Source organism: Alosa alosa, chromosome 21 (assembly GCF_017589495.1).
Source record: "Alosa alosa isolate M-15738 ecotype Scorff River chromosome 21, AALO_Geno_1.1, whole genome shotgun sequence".
In the NCBI taxonomy this organism is placed as follows: Eukaryota; Metazoa; Chordata; class Actinopteri; order Clupeiformes; family Clupeidae; genus Alosa; species Alosa alosa.
This window is the reverse complement of record NC_063209.1, coordinates 874150-895621: the sequence shown is the minus strand read 5'-3', so window position 1 is coordinate 895621 and position 21472 is coordinate 874150. Positions and strand designations below refer to the sequence as shown.

The following is a 21472-nucleotide window of genomic DNA, read 5'->3' as shown; positions in this document are numbered from 1 at the left end:
CTCCAGCCAGATCAGAACATCCGCATCTCATAACGCCAACTGAGCCTGTTCACCTGGGCCCCCCAGCAGGGCCGGCTGCAGTCAAGACGCAGTTGGGACGGTCACTTCAGGGTCCCTCTAAGCTGCTGAAACACAGCCTGACTACCCAGCAATGCCTTCTGACATCCACTGCTCCTGTGTCTTCCAAGTTACTCAGCCATGTAGAAAAGTTATGGCAATTAGATATTTTGTGAGACGCTCAAGGCAAGACACAGAGGCCATTCGGATTCTGAAGAAGACCATTCGCGTGGAAGTAGAAGAAGTTCTGCGGTATGCTACTCCATTACTGTGGAAAAGAGACCTACCTCTCCTGGTTGCTCCGAAGGAATCAGTCATGGCTCACCTGCGTGGTATCGATCCTGAGAAAGCTGCCACTTACAACATGGAGATAAGCAAGTTGGTTGAAGCTGGTTACGTCAAAGTCCTTTTAGGCAAGTCCCTCCACTCGGCGGCCATATTGCAATGCTTTTTGGGCACTCATCGGGCATCCTATTTGGCAGAAATGCGCGTGTGCAAGGCTTCACGACATCAACCTTGCTCCAGCGGCGAATTCACAACACATGATTGGCACAATGTCTTCACAACACACCATATGATTGGCTCAATGTATTCACATCACACCACATGATTGGCTCAATGTATTCACATGTCGACGTTTTGCCGAGTAAGGGGAGGGATATGTGTAGACAACGGCCGTTACAAACTAACCCCATGCATTTCTATGGAGGATTTTTTGAGTGCTGTGTCTCCTCATTAGAAAATCTCTGGTTACATTACGAAGATCCGCATGGAGGAAGTAGCCACAAGTCCCGGGTGGTACATCCCTCATCATATGGTCCACCATAATGAGAAGAATAGAATCGTCTTCAACTGTTCCTTCTCTTACAAGGGCATCAGCTTGAACGATCACCTCCTTCCTGGACCTGTCTTGGGTGCTACACTGCTCAGTGTTCTCCTCTGCTTCCGTGAACATCCCTTTGTGATCAGTTCAGATATAAAGGGCATGTTCCATCAGGTCCGCCTTCTCCCAGAGGACCAGCCACTCCTTAGGTTCCTTTGGAGAGACATGAGGAAGAATGAACCCCCTGATATCTATCAGTGGCAAGTCCTGTCTTTCGGCACAACCTCAAGCCCCTGCTGTGCCAACTTTGCTCTCAAGAAACACGTGGCCAACCACACGGAGGCTGGAGACAAGTTGCGTACCTCAGTTGAACAGTGCTTCTATGTAGACAATTGTCTAGAGTCTAAGCGCTGCTGAGGAAGCAAGGCAACTGGTGGATGATCTTCACCATCTCCTTGCTGAAGGTGGGTTCGATTTGCAACAATTGGCCAGCAACTGCCCAAGCATTATCCAGGTCCAGGTCTGAAAGTAGTGAACTCTGGTTCAACCAAGACACGACCAAACCCAGAGGAGCGCACTCTCGGACTGATATGGCATTGGCAGTTGGACACACTTGGCTACAAGCATGGTCAGTTGGAGACTGACACTCAGCCCACAATGCGCAATATTTACAGGATCCTTGCCAAGCAGTATGATCTACTTGGCTTCATTGTGCTATTTACCACCAGGGCCAAGATCTTGGTACAGAGGCTCTGGGATCGGAAGCGTGAATGGGATGATCCGGATTTACCTCATGACCTCCTTCAAACATATGGCTCCGTTCCGTATCTTCGCACTGAAGACAACAGTAGATGCATCCAAGTTGCGTTCATTGCCGCACGCTCTAGAGTGGCTCCCAAATGGCAACTGTCTATTCCAAGGTTGGAGCTGTCTGCTGCCTTAACAGGTGCCCAGCTGGCATCAGTCTTGAAGAGAAAGCTAACCCTCGATGTCCACAGCTACATCTACTGGACAGATTCTATGAAGATTCTTACCTGGTTGCAATCAGAATCTTGCAAATACAAAGTCTTTGTGGGTACTAGGATTGCAGAAATTCAGGAATTGTCTGATGCTGGAACCTGGCGCTATGTTGACTCGCAAAGAAACCCTGCTGATGACATCACCAGGGGGAAGACTCTGACTCAGCTGGTAGAACACACCCATTGGTTTCAAGGCCCAGCCTTGCTTTGGCAGCCTGAGACCTATTGGCCTGAGAAGCCATCTGAAAGTTCAGCAGATGCTCCTGAGAAGCTGCGGAAGCAAACCTTTTGTGGAGCTACGGCTGTCAACAGTGGTTCACCCCAGCTTGATGTCAGTCAGTACAGCACATTCCAGGAACTCCTTGAAGCTGTAGCCTGTCCACTACACAGGGCGGCTTCAGAGACCCACAGCCTGTCAGCAGACGACCTCAGGAAAGCTGAGTTAGATATTCTTCGTCAGGCTCAGATTGAGAGTTTTCCAGATAACAGGGCCAGGTTACAGGCGGCAAATCCAGTCTCTGCAAATAGTAGACTAGTCACACTAGCCCCTGAGCTTGACACCAATACCCAGCTCATTCGGGTTGGAGGCCGCCTACGTAGATGTGATCAACTAGATCAGGTAGTGCAACACCCAATCGTGCTTGATCCTGCCCATCCCAATACAAAGTTCATCATCAAACGCTACGACAATGACCTACACCACCCCGGTCCAGAAGCAGAAATCAGGCGGCGCTTTTGGATCTTGAGAGGCGGGCAGGCAATTTGCAAATTCCAACACAGTTGCCCCGAGTGCCGTAAGTGGCGTGGAACACCTGACATCCCATGGATGGCTGATTTACCCCCCTCCAGTCTAAGGCTCTACAAGCCAGCCTTTTACTCCACAGGAATAGACTGTTTTGGGCCAATTCAGATCAGAGTAGGGAGGCGCAATGAAAAGCGCTGGGGCATCTTGTACAAGTGCCTTACAACCAGAGCAGTCTACATAGACCTTCTTTCAAGCATTGACTCTGACTCCTTCCTCATGTCACTCCGTCGTTTCCTGTCCAGGAGAGATAAGCCACATGAGATTCTTTGTGACAGAGGAACAAATTTCAGGGGTGATGATAAAGAACTGAAAGAGGCATTCCAGGCCCTCCAGTCCACCCTGAAAGAGCAGCTGACTGCCCAACAGATAAATTTCCGCTACAACCCACCAAGTGCTCCCCACTTTGGCGGCTTATGGGAACGGGAAATATGATCCATTAAGGCAGCATTGTACACAGTTCTTGGAGGACTGTGCCAGAAGAGGTGCTCAGGACAGTCTTGGTAGAGATTGAAGGCATACTTAATTCCAAACCTTAAGGTTACGTGTCCTCGGATGCCAGTACCTGCAAATGCTACAGACCCGACAGAAGTGGCAAAAGGAGAAAGAGAATCTGACCAATGGCACAGTGGTGATGATTGCGGACCCTCAGGCACCGAGAGCCCTCTGGCTTGTTGGAACCGTCAAGGAAGTCCATCCCGGCTCTGACGGAAGAGTGAGGACAGCTGAAGTGCTGGTCAGGGACCGTATCTGCCTCCGACCGGTGCCAGATTGATCAGTCTTCCTGTGCTTCCAAACGACCATGGATAGATGGACTTTCAGAAGCAAAACAGATTTGGGGGCAGCTGTACAAAAGTCCATCAGCTGTGCTGTGTGTTGAGTCAGTTCTGTTGGTTTTGTTTTCATGTTCCTGTATTTTTGTCAGGCATTGTTATTCTATTTCTGTGAATAGGTCCTATTATTATGTGATTAGGCACTTAGTTGGCCACCTATTGGTAGTATAAAGCCTGAAGCACAGTTTAGGACCCTCCTCTTCAGGGTCATTCCATAGATAGTAAAAGAAATAGACAAACAGACTCCGTCATTTTCAATGGGAGGCAAATTGAACGATTTTTCAGTTGGTCCCCCCCGTACTGCGCAGACTCGCACTTAACTTTGTGACGTTAGCCATCGAACTGAATCTTGTAACTCATATGATAACATCACACAGAAATACACAGAAATTCTCCCACTTCCTTCGCCTTCAAAGTCATCAAAGTTAAACATTTATTTAAGTATTATTATTAATATCATCCTCACAAGTGATATCAAGTCGTGTTAATGTTGAAACTACCACACATGATCATCTTCAAAAACAGTCATGGTAAAACCAAACAAAAAAGTTATAGCCTAGAAGCTAATGTTCTTTCCACTTTTTCCGACCTACGGTCAATCCATCGAAAACCTCTGAAATGATTATTGTTAGTGCCGTTTTTCATTAGGTTTACTTGCCTCTATGCAATGCTTTACCTTAACATACAATGGTATCGTAGGCTACATAGCTTCGTGAGTTTCCGTGCTGGCTGGACTGAGCTTCTTATCCAAACAATCTGGTTATCTCCCTACGGTGCGTTAGCTTCCCTACAACCGGACATGCTATACATTCTTCTTACAGGGACCTACCGTTACATACGAGGTAGTCGAGTCTGTTTTGCCTTGTATTGTTTATGTAGATTATACAGAAGCTACAATGTTGGCACAGGATATATGCTATATGAAGTATGGTATAAGTATGGTATTTAAAAAAAAAATCCTAAAATGAATGGCTTCTATGGGGGTTAGCAGAGAAGTGGTCCCTCCAGCCTCCATTGATTTTCTACTTCCGGGAATTCGCCTGCCCCCTTGGGTCATTCCCACCAGTGAAGGGCAAGACTGTGCAGCAGCAGGTTGCCTCCACAGATCGTGTTAAGTTATTTGGTGTGCGTGCATCTAACGGGGAGTTGATACCAATAACTTGATGTATACTTCTAGCTCTCACATTGCTCTCACAGTTGTTTATTAGATAGATAGATAGATAGATACTTTATTGATCCCCAAGGGGAAATTCAAAAGTTTCACTGTGACTTAGCTTATCCGCTAAAGTGTGCTAGTTCATTAGTGCTAATGTTTATGCTAGATGCTAATACCTGCTAATTTGCTAGCTTTCTTATTTGTTTCATTGTTGATTGTTGTTCTTTTGTTGCTTTATTTCAGAACCACATACACATACACAATCTTATACATTCCATATCACTCCACACTCTCATTCAACTGATCAATCGTTATTCTGTGTTGTGGGTGTAAAGCATTAAAAAAGAAAATAACTCTTTGAACAACAATCTGGTTTCCGTGTTCTTACTGGACACCCTGTAGAGGTTGCTACCGGAAACTAAGAAAAACATCCCTCATCACCCAGAATCCTTTTCAACCCCTGTACTAGCTATTAAATGACTATTAGCTAACTGTTTAATAAGCTAACAAGTAAATACCTACTTGCTGAGGTTTAAATGAGCCATCTATTTACCATTTTTAAGCTATGTTTATTACAAGGTGTTAAAGGATATTTGGACTTGGACAGTGGTAGTTTGTGATTGTGACTTACATTCAAATCTTCCCTGTTAAAGGAGACTATTTTGCCACGCCCATACTCAAAATCCACACCTTGACAGAATATAAAGTTATCAATTATTAAATTATTAATGATTAATTAATAACCCAATCTACATGGTAGAAAAGTTTGTTTACATAGGGATTTATCACTCTCAAACCCAAGCAGTGAAATAAGTCTTCGACAGACAGACAGAGGTGAACAAGAGCTCCATGTTCGATCAGACAGAGGTGAACAAGAGCTCCATGTTCTTTTTTTTTAAAAGTAGATAATTTTTTGGAGAACCAAAACACAATTGATGAATAAGTGTAAGTAAGTATAAGTATATATACTCTTTTGATCCTGTGAGGGACATTTGGTCTCTGTATTTATCCCAATCCGTGAATTAGTGAAACACACTCTGCACACAGTGAGGTAAAGCACACACTAATCCCGATGCAGTGAGCTGCCTGCTACAACAGCGCTCGGAGAGCAGTGAGGGGTTAGGTGCCAACATGGTGCAGTGCTTCGTACCTGACTGCCATCACCGCTCAGTCGGGCTGATGCATGGACCAGTGCATGGTCTACTCTTGGACCACCATATTCAGTTTATTAACTTGCCGTGAATTATTACACAAAATGTTCATTAAATGCACGAAGAAGTATTCCTAGGTTAATGATTGATTGGTTCATTGATTGACTCATACAGTATGAAGGCTACAGTAGCCCAGCTAATGTTAACTAGCATTACCATTAGCATTACCTGCAAAACTCACCATAACTTTGTAGGTCTTGTCCCTCATGCTGGCCCTTACAAAACCCACAAGCTGACTTTCGGACACACAACAGTGACCCAATTTAAAGTGGCTTCCACCCCTTTGGATACTCACTAAAACATAATATATTTCATACCTGTGTTGCAGCACGTAGGCTAATGCTAAAGGTTAGCCTGTCGGCTACCTGAAAAGTTTGAGTGTTTAAACTAACATTTGCAGTGGTCTATTTGATAGTGCATTGGCCCTGACTAAGTTGGTGTGCTGTATAAACCACAATCCTTGTTGATACAAGTACCAATGTTCGTGGGATTGTTCAGGATTGTGGGTAATGAAGTACTTATCCAAGACATCGCGAATAAAAGACATTTATCTCAAAACAAGGTTTAGTGCCCCATGAACTTTTGGCGTCTACATAAGCAATACTATCGCTTAGTCCAGCCATAGCTGGTTTGTCTACTATGTACAGTTACGTTTTTATGGCTTATACCCCAATTGTCAATGGAGAAATTGTATTGGATTCGTACTTCCGGCATCGGCTCTATAGGCTGCTGCCGGGGTGGGAGGTGTCTTTTAAAATCTTGATAGCCCTACTCCAACATCTCTTTTGATGGAGTTCATCCAGGGATGGGAGAGCTGAACCGCAGCAACGCTCAGCAGCATGGATCACCCTTTGGAGGGCCTTTCCGTCCTTCTCATAGCTGTTGCCATACCACGCTGCCATACTCTGTGTCAGGATACTCTCCACAGTGGCAGAGTAAAAAGATCTTAAAATGGCTGGGGAGGCTCCAAACTTCCTCAGCTGCCTTAGATGGTACAGGCACTGATTAGCCTTCTTGGCCGTAGTCTGGGTGTGAGCAGACCAAGTGAGATCCTTAGAGATGGTGACACCAAGATATTTAAAACAGCTCACACTGGGGCCCCGTTGATGTTGAGGGAAGCAGGGTGCTGACCCCTCCTGAAATCCACCACAAGCTCCTTTGTTTTGTTGATATTAAGTTGGAGGCAGTTAGTCTGCATTTCCTAATTTGGAAAAGTTCCTTGACTCTTACCTGGAAGACTGTTGATCCCAGATAATACTCTATGAGAATGCAGCCCAGACTCCAGACATCACAAGCTTGATTCCAGCCTAACTCTGCAATGACAAAGCAAGTAAACTATGATCCTGCCCTTCTTTTACATCAGTAGCCAGGGCCCAGTTTCCTGAAAGCATCGTAAGCCTAAGAGCATCGTAAAGTCCCTCTTACGATTTGCCGCCTGTTTCCCGAAACCATCGTAGCTTAAGAGCATCGTGAAAACACTCGTAGATCTACGAGTGCTCCAGAGTTCTCGTTACTGGCTAAGAGCGTCTTAACAGGTACTTCTCACTGAGGTCACCAAGAGGACATACAGGGGAATTACAACTTAGAATACAATTATTGTATTATACAATTATTCAACTATGTTCCCATTCTTTATTGTATTTACTTGTGATGAATCAGATTTTAGCGTACAAAATAGCATACATTTAATGGTCATAATAATGTGATTAAAAGCGGACAAAAATGCAATCAAGTTATGAAACGAGACTTTGCCAGAATTTGTGTAGGCTATCTTTTGTTAGGTCTATGAGGTAAAAGCACAGAAAGGAACATGTGGTTTAGTCTGTGCTGCATCAAAATCTAGGCAAAGTCTAGGCTTATTTGTTATTTAAGTCTACACATTTCCTCACTTTCTTACTCGACCTCTTTCTTATCTTCAAACGTCTTCTCAGTGACACAGACATAAACGGTGCAACAATCTAATCTTAAATAATTATTATTTATGTCTCTGTGTGGTATAGCCTACTTGGGATGCTTACATGCAGATGTCAATTGTTTTCTGTTTTTGAATTGATGTGAATTAATGTGCAGATCTGAAGTTTAAACAGTAGGCCAAGCTGTGACGTGCAGTCACCTGACATCACCATAAAATTAGAGGATATTTCAGAACTATTAATGTGGACAGCTCCCGTGTCTTAAGAGCAGTGCACGCGCGTTCACGCTACGAGCATGTTCGGGAAACAGTCGGAAAAACCAAACGAACGATCGTAAGATGAATCATATAAAACCCTCGTAACTGTGTGTATCCATCGTTATTGGGAAACCGGGCCCAGTACAATTGCTTCCATCTGAGGTGGAGTGATGCTGCCCAAAAGGGATATTTAGTGGATTAATTAAAATTTTACATAGACATATTCGTATCATGAAAAACATTAGGTCCATACCTCATGAAGAAATAACAATGTGTGATGCAACGTTTATTGATTTATTTATATTGATCCTTTACAAGAAATTACTTTGTTATAGCAGCTATGCATCATCAGAGCACCACAACTGCATCCAACACACACTAACCAATGACCACTGCATCAAAGCACCAAAACACACTGCATTTAACACACACCACGTTCAACATTGCATGAAAGTACATTGATACAGAGCACAGGTAGTATAAGTATACTCTTTTGATCCCGTGAGGGAAATTTGGTCTCTGCATTTTATCCCAATCCGTGAATTAGTGAAACACACTCAGCACACAGTGAACACACAGTGAGGTGAAGCACACACTAATCCCGACGCAGTGAGCTGCCTACTACAGCGGCGCTCGGGGAGCAGTGAGGGGTTAGGTGCCTTGCTCAAGGGCACTTAAGCCATTCCTACTGGTGAACATTACATTATACTGTGAGTACACAGACTTGACTACAGACTTTAGCAGACTGGTTTAGAATTAATTTAATAGCCAGAAATATGCCTGCCCTGCCCTAATAAAGAAATATTTGGTTAACTGCGAGTGAATCCCGTTTGCAGCCGTAGAAGAAACGCAGGACAAATTAAACATTCTGTTTTTTCTCCGAGTGGAACGATGATAGACAGACATCATTTGGACAAAATATAGAGCATTTTAACCTCCGTTGCTCAGCCAAATGCCTTCCTGTTACGTCCTGTTATCACGGAGTTACAGGCGATAAATGATTTTTGATGGTCACAAGTTTGCTTCATTAGCGGTTTATTTTTTTGATTATTAAAGAGTGTTTTTCATTTAAAGGTTTGACTTTGTGCTTATTCAGTAGAGCATTTAGTGCTCTTCCCAATCCCAGACGTTCACATTGCATGTTTGTTTGTAATTGATGCAACCGCGAGATAGGCTACGCATTTGACGGCAATGAGTTGTTAACAGACATGAACCAAGAAATATAGCCAAGCAGCAATCTAGGGACTGTTCGTTATTTATTGAAGGGGCCACCGGAGGAATTTTGAGTGCTTCAGTCAAAAGTTGCATGACCCTCCCTTGCCTGCTAGAAATTGTTCAATGACCCTCTGACAGAATTGTTAAAAAAGACATGACCCTCCCCTGTCAATTGTCGCTGTCTTCCGCCCGCACTGCTTTGCGCCACAGCCACACACACTGTGATAACGTTCTTAAATCAATCTTTTCCGTGGACTTGCATGCTACCAGTCCTTCCTTTTCAAATGTGTTGCGCCTGTTTGCACAATTTCACAAATAATCATATGTGATTAATAATATGACAAATAATCCCTGTGCACGGGAACCGAAACAATGCATGGCAACTTTTTCCGTGTTTATCACGTATTTTCCCCCGCTGTCTTGCCGTTTTAATGTTTTCCCCGTAGAATATCCCATATTTTAATACTCTCATAACAGCCCTGCCATCGGGCCTCTGTGTTGCCCTGATGCTACCCCTTGCCCTTCCAACGAAACAGATGTCTTCCAAATCATCGTTTTCCTTGCTTGAAGGCAAACTTAGAGTGATGCTAACCTATTTAAGTTTAACGGCGTGATTGTCGTCAGAGTACGATTCATTGGCGCTTGCATGTTCGGCCTTATGTTTACGTGCGCACCTGAGGCTACTCAGCTACTAGAGAAAGAATTTCCCCTGTTTGTATGTTCACTCCAAGTTGGCCTACCATAACTTACCAACTCTGCACTGTAGACCCTAACTGGCTATTTATATTTTTCTGTGAAATAAGCAAATGTATTTGTTCAACTTTATGAAGCAGAATTACGCACTAGGCTACTTGGAACATAACACATTTGACAAAGGACAGATGTATGTTATAGTGACAAAATATTAACTTTCAGTGTTTTACGATGTCTTTGTCATGGGGAAGTTTTTTTTTCCCCATGCATTTATTCTAGGCTACTGTCAGTGACTGCCGTGGAGAGAAGGGTTCTGTGTTTTAGATTCATGTCAGTGACTGACGCGAGAGAAGAGGGTCTGTGTTGTGTTGCGCTATGCTAATTTATTTTCAATTGGGCATGCCGTGCCGTGGTCGTCCACAGCTCTTCAGTTCTGACAGTTTTAAAATGACTCCTTTTGAAACAATGAGTGCGACGCTTGTATGGTTATATTGCTTGACAGGGGGGGATCCCAAGCAGCTTTCAGCCATAAGGCTACTTTGAGAACATTTCCTAATTCACCCGACACTAATATTCAAAATGTTGAAAACTATTTTGGCATAGCCTATAAGCAGTTTAAATTAAATGTAATGTAATTAAATGTAATGCTTGGCCTCACAGATGCGCTCGTGCCTTAGATGGATAGATCTTCACGATATAGGCCTATTAACTGACCACCCGATTCACGTTGACTGGGGGGCAGGGGGGGCCATCAGACATTTGTGCCCAGTTAATCCGGCCCTGCCCCCAACAAATCACACCTTCCCACCAGCTGTGACAGCTTAAAAGAAGTCGAGAAGACTCCTAACTCACAGACCTATTCACAAACTGGTTTTGTGGCATTTCGCCTGTTTTGAAATCCTATGCGGCTACAGGAGCTTCCAATCATGAGGAAACAATTTTGCATTGTAGGCATAACTAACATGCAATAACGCCACCAACAACAACCAAAACTAGGCTACTCATTGTCAACATGTAAATTAAATGTAACATTATTGTGAATCAAATTAAAATGTTCTCTTTTGCAAACATAGGCATAGGCATAGTAACAGATTAGGCCTAATTTAATAATGTTACAAAGATACTACATCAATCCGTATGTTTCATTATAGGCTACTAGGCTATTTGTTTTGCCTTACTCTTGGTTCATTTAGGCTAGGCCTTTTTATTCAGTTATTCATCATCTTCCGTCCTTGTGTAGCGCATGCATTCTCAGACCTGTCACCTGCCACTCATCGTAAGGGAGGTGTTTAGAATCATTCCCGCGTTACAATCATCAGCCAATCAAGGTGGTCACTTCAGTCAAGCTTGTGCATGAGTAATAACGTCATCCATAGCAACGAAGACTCACTCACTCTTAGTCAAAGATTCTAGAGCGCTCAGCTCCAGAATCTGTTCAGGAGTTGTCATTTTCCCTTAGTAAGAGTAGGTCTCAAAAAGCCTTTGTGAATAACTTAATAAGAGAAACTCCTAGCTAAAATCTTTTATTGCTATTTAGGAGTAGCCTACTCCTAGTGGTAAGATAAAAGGCTTTGTGAATATGGCCCCTGGTGTCTAACCCAATGCATAGCCCATTTACACAAAATAATGGTTGAATATTAGGCTACTGATGATCATTGTTATTTAAGAACATGCAGTGCACGTAGGGCACCAAAAACATCTTGCTCGTAAAAATCATCATACCGCACATTGTGTATGGTCTGTTATTTAACCTACTTACTGTAGGCTGCGCAAACCACAGGCCTTTATTTTGGGCAAGCTGCATTCGAGGCAGGCCTTCTGTTGAAGAATTTTATATAAAGCCTGCGCTAACAGCAGAGCCGGACAGTTAACGGAGTACATTTACTTGAGTACAGTACTTGAGTACAATTTTGAGGGATCTGTACTTTACTCGAGTATCATTTTTGGGGAGTACTCATGACTTTACATTTGAGAGACAAATATTGTACTCTTTACTCCACTACATTTCTATCCATAACCGTGAGTACCCGTTACTTCTTCTAAAAGAAAAAGGAAAAATGAAAAATCTTGGAAACCCTCAATTTGTTGTTTCCCTCTCAAACGTGATTGGATTGTGCAGGCCTGGATTGGGACAGCCTATCAGCAATCACCTTCAGCTTTCCGCCAAAAGTCAACTCCATAGTCAGATTTAGATAAGAGACGAAACCATGGACGAAACAATGGATGAAGACACAGCAGGTTACTGGATGTCGGGAATTTGCCAACCCGTGGCCTCACCTCGCCAGACTATTTCAATTTGCTGAACAAGTTAATGATAGTTTTCGCTTCAAGTGTTTCAATTACAAAATAGTATTTTGTATTTGAAATACATATTTTAAATACATGTATTAGAAATACTGCCCATCCCTGGCAACATGGTAAAAACATGGAAATGACTTGATTTTACTTTCAATTCCTTTTACATTCTCCAAGGTAATATTTTTCATAACTCCATGTAGGACGTTTCTGTACATAAATGTAAGCACTGTGGCAGTAGTAATGCAATATTTAGAACATGTACTCTTGTACTCTTGATACTCAAGTACTTTTAAAAACAAGTACTTCAGTACTTTTACTTAAGTAGACATCTGACTGTTGTACTTTTACTTAAAATTTAGCCAGGGGCTAAATCTGTACTTTTACTCAAGTAATGAAGCTGTGTACTCTGTCCGCCTCTGGCTAACAGTAATCCTCCTGCCCCCGATACCACAGCTGTAGATAGTGTGGAATGTTCAAGTAATAACACAATACAGTATGTGTCTCAATTGTCCCCCGCTGACAACCTCACACATTTCTCTAGATTTTGCAACGACCTTACATGACACAATGCCATAAAATGCCAGTTTTTAGGACACAGAATAATGTTTGTAATGATACCAGTTAGGCCTACGTTCAACAGTAACATAAGTGTAATGAGCTATTCATTGTCGATGTCGGTGTGCATGGTGTCGGTGTGCATGGTGTAGGAACAGAAATTGACTAGGGATTGTTTCAGAAATGAAGTCTCAGTCAGCCAGGAGTCAAGTCAGAAATCTCAGAGAGCTTTATTCACGAATCTGGAGACCTACGTCGTGTTGCTAACAGACGCAGTCTGATGTTACAAACAACGAAATACTTTTTATACCCCCCTGACAGGTCAGACAAGACATGACATCTCCATTAATGGTACGCAAACTTGTTTACGACATACAGTGGGCAGTGCTTCGACTTGGCCAGCTTCACTCGCGGTCCGCGCGTGGGATCACGCGGTATCACACGACTTTAATTTGTATTTTCCCAGTGTGACGCTGCAACAACCCAAACAACCGGTAGATGGCTCAAGTGAGCAGGGTGTCTCGTAAAAAGAAATGGAGCCTGGAAAACCCTACACAGACTTCACTACAAACTTTAGCAGAGTGGTTTAGAAATAATTTAATAGCCAGAAATATGCCTGCCCTGCCCTAATAAAGAAATATTTGGTTAACTTCGAAAGTGAATCCCGTTTGCAGTTAGAAGAAACGCGAGGACAAATTAAACATTCTGGTTTTCTCCGAAAGTGCAACGATGATAGACAGACATCATTTGACAAAATATTGAGCATATTAACCTCCGTTGCTCAGTCAAATGCCTTCCTGTTACGCCCTGTTATCACAGAGTTACAGGCTTATAAACGATTTTTTGATGGTCACAAGTTTACTTCATTAGCGGTTTATTTTTTTGATTATTAAAGAATGTTTTTCATTTAAAGGTTTGACTTGTGCTTATTCAGTAGAGCATTTAGTGCTCTTCCCAATCCCAGACGTTCACATTGCATGTTTGTTTGTAATGGATGCAACCGCGGAGATACGCTTTTGTCATAGGCGCCATCCGTGGATGCTCCGTCTCTCGGCACCCACTGAAAACATCGAGCACCCACGACAGCTTACAGTCCCGGCTAAATTTACATTCATTTAAAATCAAACATTGCAGTTTATGTTAAATTCAGCATCTCTCATGATTGGATATGTTGCTGTCCTACTTCATAACCACCAATGAGAGCGTCTCTCGTATGAAAATTCCTGACACTTCCCACCTGAAGAATTAACGCAAGGCTTTGTCGGGTCTTCAGCCCCGAATGTTTAAAATGTATATAGCCCTGAATATCATTTTAAAAGTAGTCTGACAAAGCTTATTGTTTTGTGACACAGCTAAACACTGGTACCTCATAGAACGTCTATAACATAGCCTAGGTGGTCGCAACTCACAAAAGTAAGCAGATAGAAAGAACTCACGCAAATCTAGCCTACAACACGCAGACAGCTTTATGCAGGGGAGAGAGCTGGCGCCAAGACTGTGCTTTATGATTGTTGCCTTCTGATGGTATCTTGCTAATTCACTGAACTGCATTAGGTGACACAAATGGTATTGCCTTTATCTTATAATTCCTTGTCTGAGCGACTACCAGGCCTATGGTTTTTAAAAGTCAGATGTTCCCTGAAAAAAGACATTTGAAAATTAAGAATGTTTATTGACTTGAAAAATACACTAATTTTTGCAAACTCCCTTCATTCAACCCTTGAAGACATCGCGGTCTGGTGCGCTATGTAGATCGTTTCTCGTACCATTTAATTTCTCAGAATTTAGGTCTACTAGGCCTACAATAACGTCATCACCAAATACATCTTTTATTTTTAGTTGATCAACCACAAAGAGTAGCATAGGCCTACTGTGCACAGTGCACTGACGACTGTAGCAGCTCAACGTAACCAGTTGTTGTAGATGAGAGGCAACCCCTTGTTTCAGATAGCCTGGACAACATGTTACCTGGGAGTTGCCTACATTATTAATTAATGGTAGCCTACAATAGTTAATTGATTCGCGTAACATATTAGTTGGCTCAAAGAGTAGGGAATCAAACACAAAGAACTCATCAAAAGCAAAGGGAAAGAACTGAAAGGCACTTCATTCGGACTAAACGACCAATTCCCACAAGTAATACAGGAAAGAAGAAGAGCCCTCTTGCCCATAATGAAACAACTCAGGCAAGAGGGCAAACGAGCAGCACTGTCAGTCGATAAACTGTATGTCAATGGAACTCTGTATCGCAACCCCAATATCACCACCTGGCTATAGCACATCATACATCATGCCAACATACATCTTGATTATAACATTGTCACCCTCAACTCTCTAACCCACTGCCTACTGATGCTTGGATCACCTCTCTCTTCTCTCTTCTTATGTTTCATTCCTTTTTGCTCCCCCCTACCCACCCATTCTCTTTTTGCTCTCTCAATGTTTAATGTTATTCATGGTGTTTTGTCTATACATGTTTGCTTGTGTGTCCTGTCTGTTTTGTTTATTATGTCTATAGGCTAAAGTCAAATTATGATCTGTATGTTTTCAATGCTAAACAGGAAATGTTCATGCTGTCACCACTCCAGAACCAAATTCCTACCTCTTTATGCTCTATATTCTTCTCAGCCCCTACCCTTTACATCTCATTCGCACACCACATTACACACCTATTCCTCCACCCCCTTCCCCTCTCCTATCTAACTGACACCTGCACACACTCTCACACACACAATACCCACCTTATCAAACATTTTCATAACTGTACAATCACAACATGGTAACACTTACATTCCTGACCTGGAACATCCGTGGGATTGGATCTCAGGCAAAGAGGCTGAAAATCTTAAATCATTTGGATAGTTTAAAAGCTGACATATGTCTCCTACAAGAAACTCATCTCTCAGAATTAGACTACACCGCGATCAAATCAAGACAATTCAATCACATTTTCTCATCTCATTACAATACAAAACAAAGGGGAGTTTGCATTCTGATTAACAAAGAATCTCATTCATCCATAACGCCACCATCACAGACCCAGAAGGACGTTTTGTCATCATAAACATCTCAATTCACAATACCCCTGTAACAATTGTTAATGTTTATGGCCCTAATACAGACAACCCAGTTTTCTTTCAGAACCTCTTCACCTCCATCTCAACTCTATCGGGCTGTCCCATCATAATTGCAGGCGACTTTAATACAGTGTTAGACCCCACATTTGACAGATCTGATCACTCTAAAAGCAAACGAATCTGGCAATCCACAAAAAACAATAAAACAGTTCATGAGCGATTCTGGCCTTGGCGATTGTTGGCGGCTTCAGCACCCAGACTCCAAATGCTACTCTTTTTTCTCTCCGGTCCACCACTCCTATTCCCGTATTGATTATTTTCTAACCAGCAACTCTATAATGAAAAATATCTCTGATTCAACTATTCATCCCATAGTCATTAGCGATCATGCCCCAGTTACAATTAAATGGAACATAACGAACCAACAGCGACCAATTAGCAAATGCATGCTTTTAATACATCCCTCTTACAAGACCCAAATTTCATCAGTTTTGTTGGGAGAGAGTGGGCATTCTTTCTAGAAATGAACGGCTCCCCTGAATCATCTCCTTCCCTTCTGTGGGAAACAGGAAAAGCAGTACTCAGAGGAAGAATCATCTCATATTCAGTATACAAAAAAAAAGAAGGAAAAAGAACAGGAAGTAGAACTCAACAATAAAATTAAACAGTTAGAAGAAACCAATGCAAGCAACCCAACTGAAGAAACACAGGCAAAACTTAGGAAACATAAATTCAAACTCAATGAAATACTCAATAAACACACTCAATTTATGATTCACCGTCTAAGGCAGGAAAACTTCCACCATAGCAATAAATCAGGTAAATACTTAGCAAATCAAATCCAACGTAACAAAGAAAAATCAACAATCGGTCATAAAGAACTCAGCAGGGAAGCTAACCAGCTCACCTGAAGAAATAAATCATGTTTTTACCAGTTTTACAATAAACTATATTCTTCAGAAATAAACCCCAACCAGGAATTCATAGACTCTTTCCTAAACAGCATCGAATTACCACAACTCAATGAGACCGAAATAAAAAACCTAGAATCACCTATAACTCAACAAGAACTGTTTGATGCTCTGAAACAGATGCCCGATAATAAAGCACCAGGTCCGGATGGCTTTCCTGCTGAGTTCTACAAACAATTTTGGACCATCTTAGCTCCACTTTTCATCAGAATGATTAATGAATCAAAACAGAAAGGACGTCTTCCAACTAGTTCCACCACAGCCTCAATTTCACTGCTCCTCAAGCCCAATAAGGACCCAACATTGCCATCCAGCTACCGACCAATTTCTCTCCTCAATGTGGACAATAAGATAATCGCAAAAAATGCTAGCACACAGATTAGCAGAGGTCACCCCATCCATTATCCACCCAGACCAAACAGGCTTCATTAAAGGTAGAATTTCATCCACCAACACCCGCAGACTGTTAAATATAATGTATCACTCTACAAAATTTCAAGATAATACCATCATAGCAACTCTGGACGCAGAAAAAAGCTTTTGATAGGGTGAACTGGAATTTCCTGTTTTTCCACATTAGGGAGGTTTGGCTTCGGGAGTCGTTCATTAACTGGATTAAACTTCTATATACCTCTCCTTCAGCCACAGTAATCACCAATGGACTAACATCACAAAGTTTCACTCTTCACGGGGAACTAGACAGGGGTGCCCACTCTCCCCCCTCACTATTTACAATCTTCATTGAACCCCTAGCAGCTGCCATCCCGTCAGAACCCCCTCATCAAAGGTGTCCAGACTCCATATATGCATCACAAAATCAGCCTTTATGCTGACGACATTCTTCTCTTTCTTCAAGACCCCACAACATCAGTAGAAGAAACCATCAAACTCATTGACACATTCTCTAAAATTTCTGAATACTCAATCAATTGGAATAAATCTGCAGTTCTCCCATTACATCCCAACAGCTGGGATGTGACAGCCAACTCTTCACCTATCCCACTCTGCACTAACTATATCACTTACTTAGGGATAAAAGTCTCCCCAGGCTGTCAGACTTATTTAGCCTAAATTATTCCCCTCTACTCACTTCAATAGATGATGACCTTCAACGCTGGAAGAACCTCCCATTATCCATCATGGGCAGAATCTCAGTAATCAAAATGACAATACTGCCCAAAATAAACTATCTATTCTCTATGATTCCAACCCAGCCCACCACCCTCTGGTTTAAGTCTCTCGATTCATTAATCACTAAATTCTACTGGAAAGATAAGACCCCAAGGATCAAACTCGCCACTCTCCAAAAACCAAAAAGCAATGGGAGGACTAGAGGCCCCACACTTCCAGCACTATGCCCTGGCCAACCAGCTCCACTTCATCCACAAATGGCTACACCCCACCACCTCAGACAACACCTGGTTAGACCTAGAACAAACAATCTGTAAAGAAATTAAAATCTCAGATCTCCCTTTCTGCAGTCAGTCGGTCAAAAACATCCATCCTTCAAAGCCCCAACAATTTCAGCTACTCTGACAGCCTGGTGGAGATTCTACCACATCACTGATTCACCTATAGCACCATCAATTCAAGACCCCGATTTGGAATAACCCAGATTTCACCGTCAATAAAAAAACACTTAACTTTCACACATGGATGGGAAAGGGCATCACTCACCTTCAACACATTCTTCAAGACAATAATCTGGCCTCATTTTCCTGTTTGGTCCAGAAGCACGGCATCGAGAGTAAACACTTCTTACAATACCTGCAAATTAAATCATCTATCCTAGGAAAAATTAACATCCAGACAGCTAACCTTGACATTCCCCCACCAATCTCAGAGCTGCTTAATATTCCCTCTCCCAAAAAAATACTCTCCCAAATTTACAAAATTATATCTTGTTCAGAAAAAACAATTGGCCTGCCATATCACAAATGGGAATCAGACTTATCAATTACTCCCGGTGCCGACTTCTGGACCAAAATGTGCAAAAACATCTACCTCATGACAAAGAATAGTAATCTACAACTAATACAATACAAGGTTCTTCACAGATTCCACTACACTGCACATAAATTGGCAAAAATGGGGTTTGGCTCAGATCTTTGCACTCACTGCACACAAAATAACCCAGATACATACATTCATGCGGTTTGGCATTGCACTCCAATCAACCACTTCTGGGTGAGTGTCACAAAATCTCTCTCTTCCATCTTTGGCTGTCACATCCCAGCATCCCCTTCCTTATGCATACTTGGTGATACATCCACAGTCAATTTAAGCAACTCCGCAATAAAACACTACTGGTAGCTTGACTATCGCCAAGAAAACAATCCTCATGAACTGGAAATCTAGGAAAAAAGCTCACATCACTCATTGGAAAAACTTGTTAACAGACTATATATCATTAGAAAACCTATCAACTACAAACTTAATCAATACTCAGGATACAACCTCTCCTTGGTACCCCTTTATCACCTACTTACAGTCCTGACCCTCTTTGCCTGAGTTCCATCTCCACACGATCATAACACACTTCATCAACAGATACACATATCATCGAACACTAGGCAGGGGAGGGTAGCTGGAACTATTATTGTTATTATTATTATTATTATTATTATTAGTAGTAATATAAATAGCATCCCCTTCTTTCCCTCCCCCTTTTATTTACATTCTCTGATAACTTTACTAATTTCACTCTTTCTCTCTGCCTCTCCCATCGTTATTCTGCCGGGGCCCCATTGGATGGCTTGGGAGACGTGGGTCTGGCGGGTCGCTGTGTGGTTTTGGCATTGGTTGGGTCCTGTGGGTTATCTATTGGCCCTGGGCCCCGGTGTGCACCCTCCTCATGCAGCTCATGCACCGCCTTGTCCTGGAAGCACACAGCACGCTTTACTCTCTTTTAATCGCACTACATGTTAGGTGACATACATAAACAAAAACTACAAAACAGGCTAGGGTAAGAGTGGAGTGCAGGTAGATGCCTCATCAGGTGTCTATCTGCATGCCTCACTTATTTTAATGCACACATTGTTGAGGCATACATCTTACACAGGGTAAGTGTGGTGTGCATGGGGAAATCCTGACAGATATTCACCATGCATGCCCACTTCTTTAATGCTACATTCTAGATAGACCCCTCAACCTAGCCATTCACATACTGTACATATTTAGGTCAAGAGTGGCGTGTTGGGTGAAGGTCTGGGGCTAGGTGTGGTTGGTCGTGGTAGTGGGGATGTGTGCATATGCTGGGGGCCTGAGGGCGATGGGTGGCACGCAGGTCCTCCCCTCTGTCAGCTCGTCGCAGTATAACTGCAGGGGCTGGGTGGAACTGTGGCCATTAATGGGTGCCCAGGTTGGCAATCAGTCAGGCAATCAACCAGGCAATCAGTTATTCCTATTATTATACTTATCATTAATAGAATAATTACAACTCCTCTCCTGAAACCCTCCCTCTCTATGTTCCAGCTTCTCTCCTCCTGGCCCAACAGCAAACCAGCCTTATACATATGCGCACACACACACACACACACACACACACACACACATACATCCTCACATACTCACTACCCCTCACCCCCATCCCCACCCCCCATCCCAACACCACCTCATTCACACTCTTAGAGCTACCATCCGCACCCCCATCCCCTTCTTTTTCATTCCGGTCATCAATTTCATCCCTGATAATCATATCTGTAATCATCCTGGACTTAAATCATCCTTAGCCTTTCTGTTATTAATGTTATGTTGTGTTATGTTTGTGGAAGCCAAGTCAATGTGATGTCTTGTTAAGTTACAGTATGTGTTTATGTAATGTACGCCTGTTTGTCGTGATGTAGTATTCATGTGCATGTCGAGTGTTGCATTTTCTGTAATGTCAATGATGTTTGCAAATAAAAAAAAAAAAAAAAAAAAAAAAAAAAAAGAGTAGGGAATCAGGAATCAGGGAATCTCTGGAGAGAGTCACGATGTGTTGCTTTTGCGGGATCGAATCCAGTTTAATGCTAGTTTTCAAAACATATATTTTTTACATGTCTTTTGTCCAGTGGCTGTAATGTAGCCGAAAGGCCATGGCGTATGAAAAGCGACTTCAAACCACCTAAAACAACTTGTTTGTGAATGTCTGACAACTGCTGCAGCGCATGCACGCATAAAGGAAACCAGTAGGTGGAGAAACCAGAAGGCACACAACACCGAACGATTTTAAGGCTATCAAGCATAGGCTACTCAATGGTGCTATTTCACACGCATTATAGCGACCCCCACTCACCGGGTTAGTGGAAGGTGTTAATAGGCGACGACATGAGCCTACAGTGGACTAGGGCTGTCAAAATTGCTCAAAAATGACGTTCGAATATCCCCTCTAAAATAAACACATGTATTCGAATATATTGGAATATCTAGGCTATATTATTTGCACATTATGTCAGTGATGCACATCATGTCATCTGTTTTTAACTTTTTGTATGGTTATTGCTTGACAGGGGGGATCCCAAGCAGAATTCAGCCATAAGGCATTTCCTAATTCACACTGATATTCAAAATGTTGAAACTATTTCGGCATAGCCTATAAGCAGTTTAATTTA

General features: G+C 42.5%; 1 protein-coding gene across 4 annotated transcripts in view; it reads right to left on the bottom strand.

The window, feature by feature from the left end:
• Positions 1-21472, bottom strand: part of clk4a (CDC-like kinase 4a) — a 104340-nt gene that overhangs the window by 8980 nt on the left and 73888 nt on the right. For all 4 annotated transcript variants that reach the window (XM_048231890.1, XM_048231891.1, XM_048231892.1 and 1 more), the window contains one exon: positions 7132-7214. In XM_048231890.1, coding sequence (XP_048087847.1) covers positions 7132-7214 — 83 coding nt within the window. The remainder of the gene's footprint in view (positions 1-7131; positions 7215-21472) is intronic.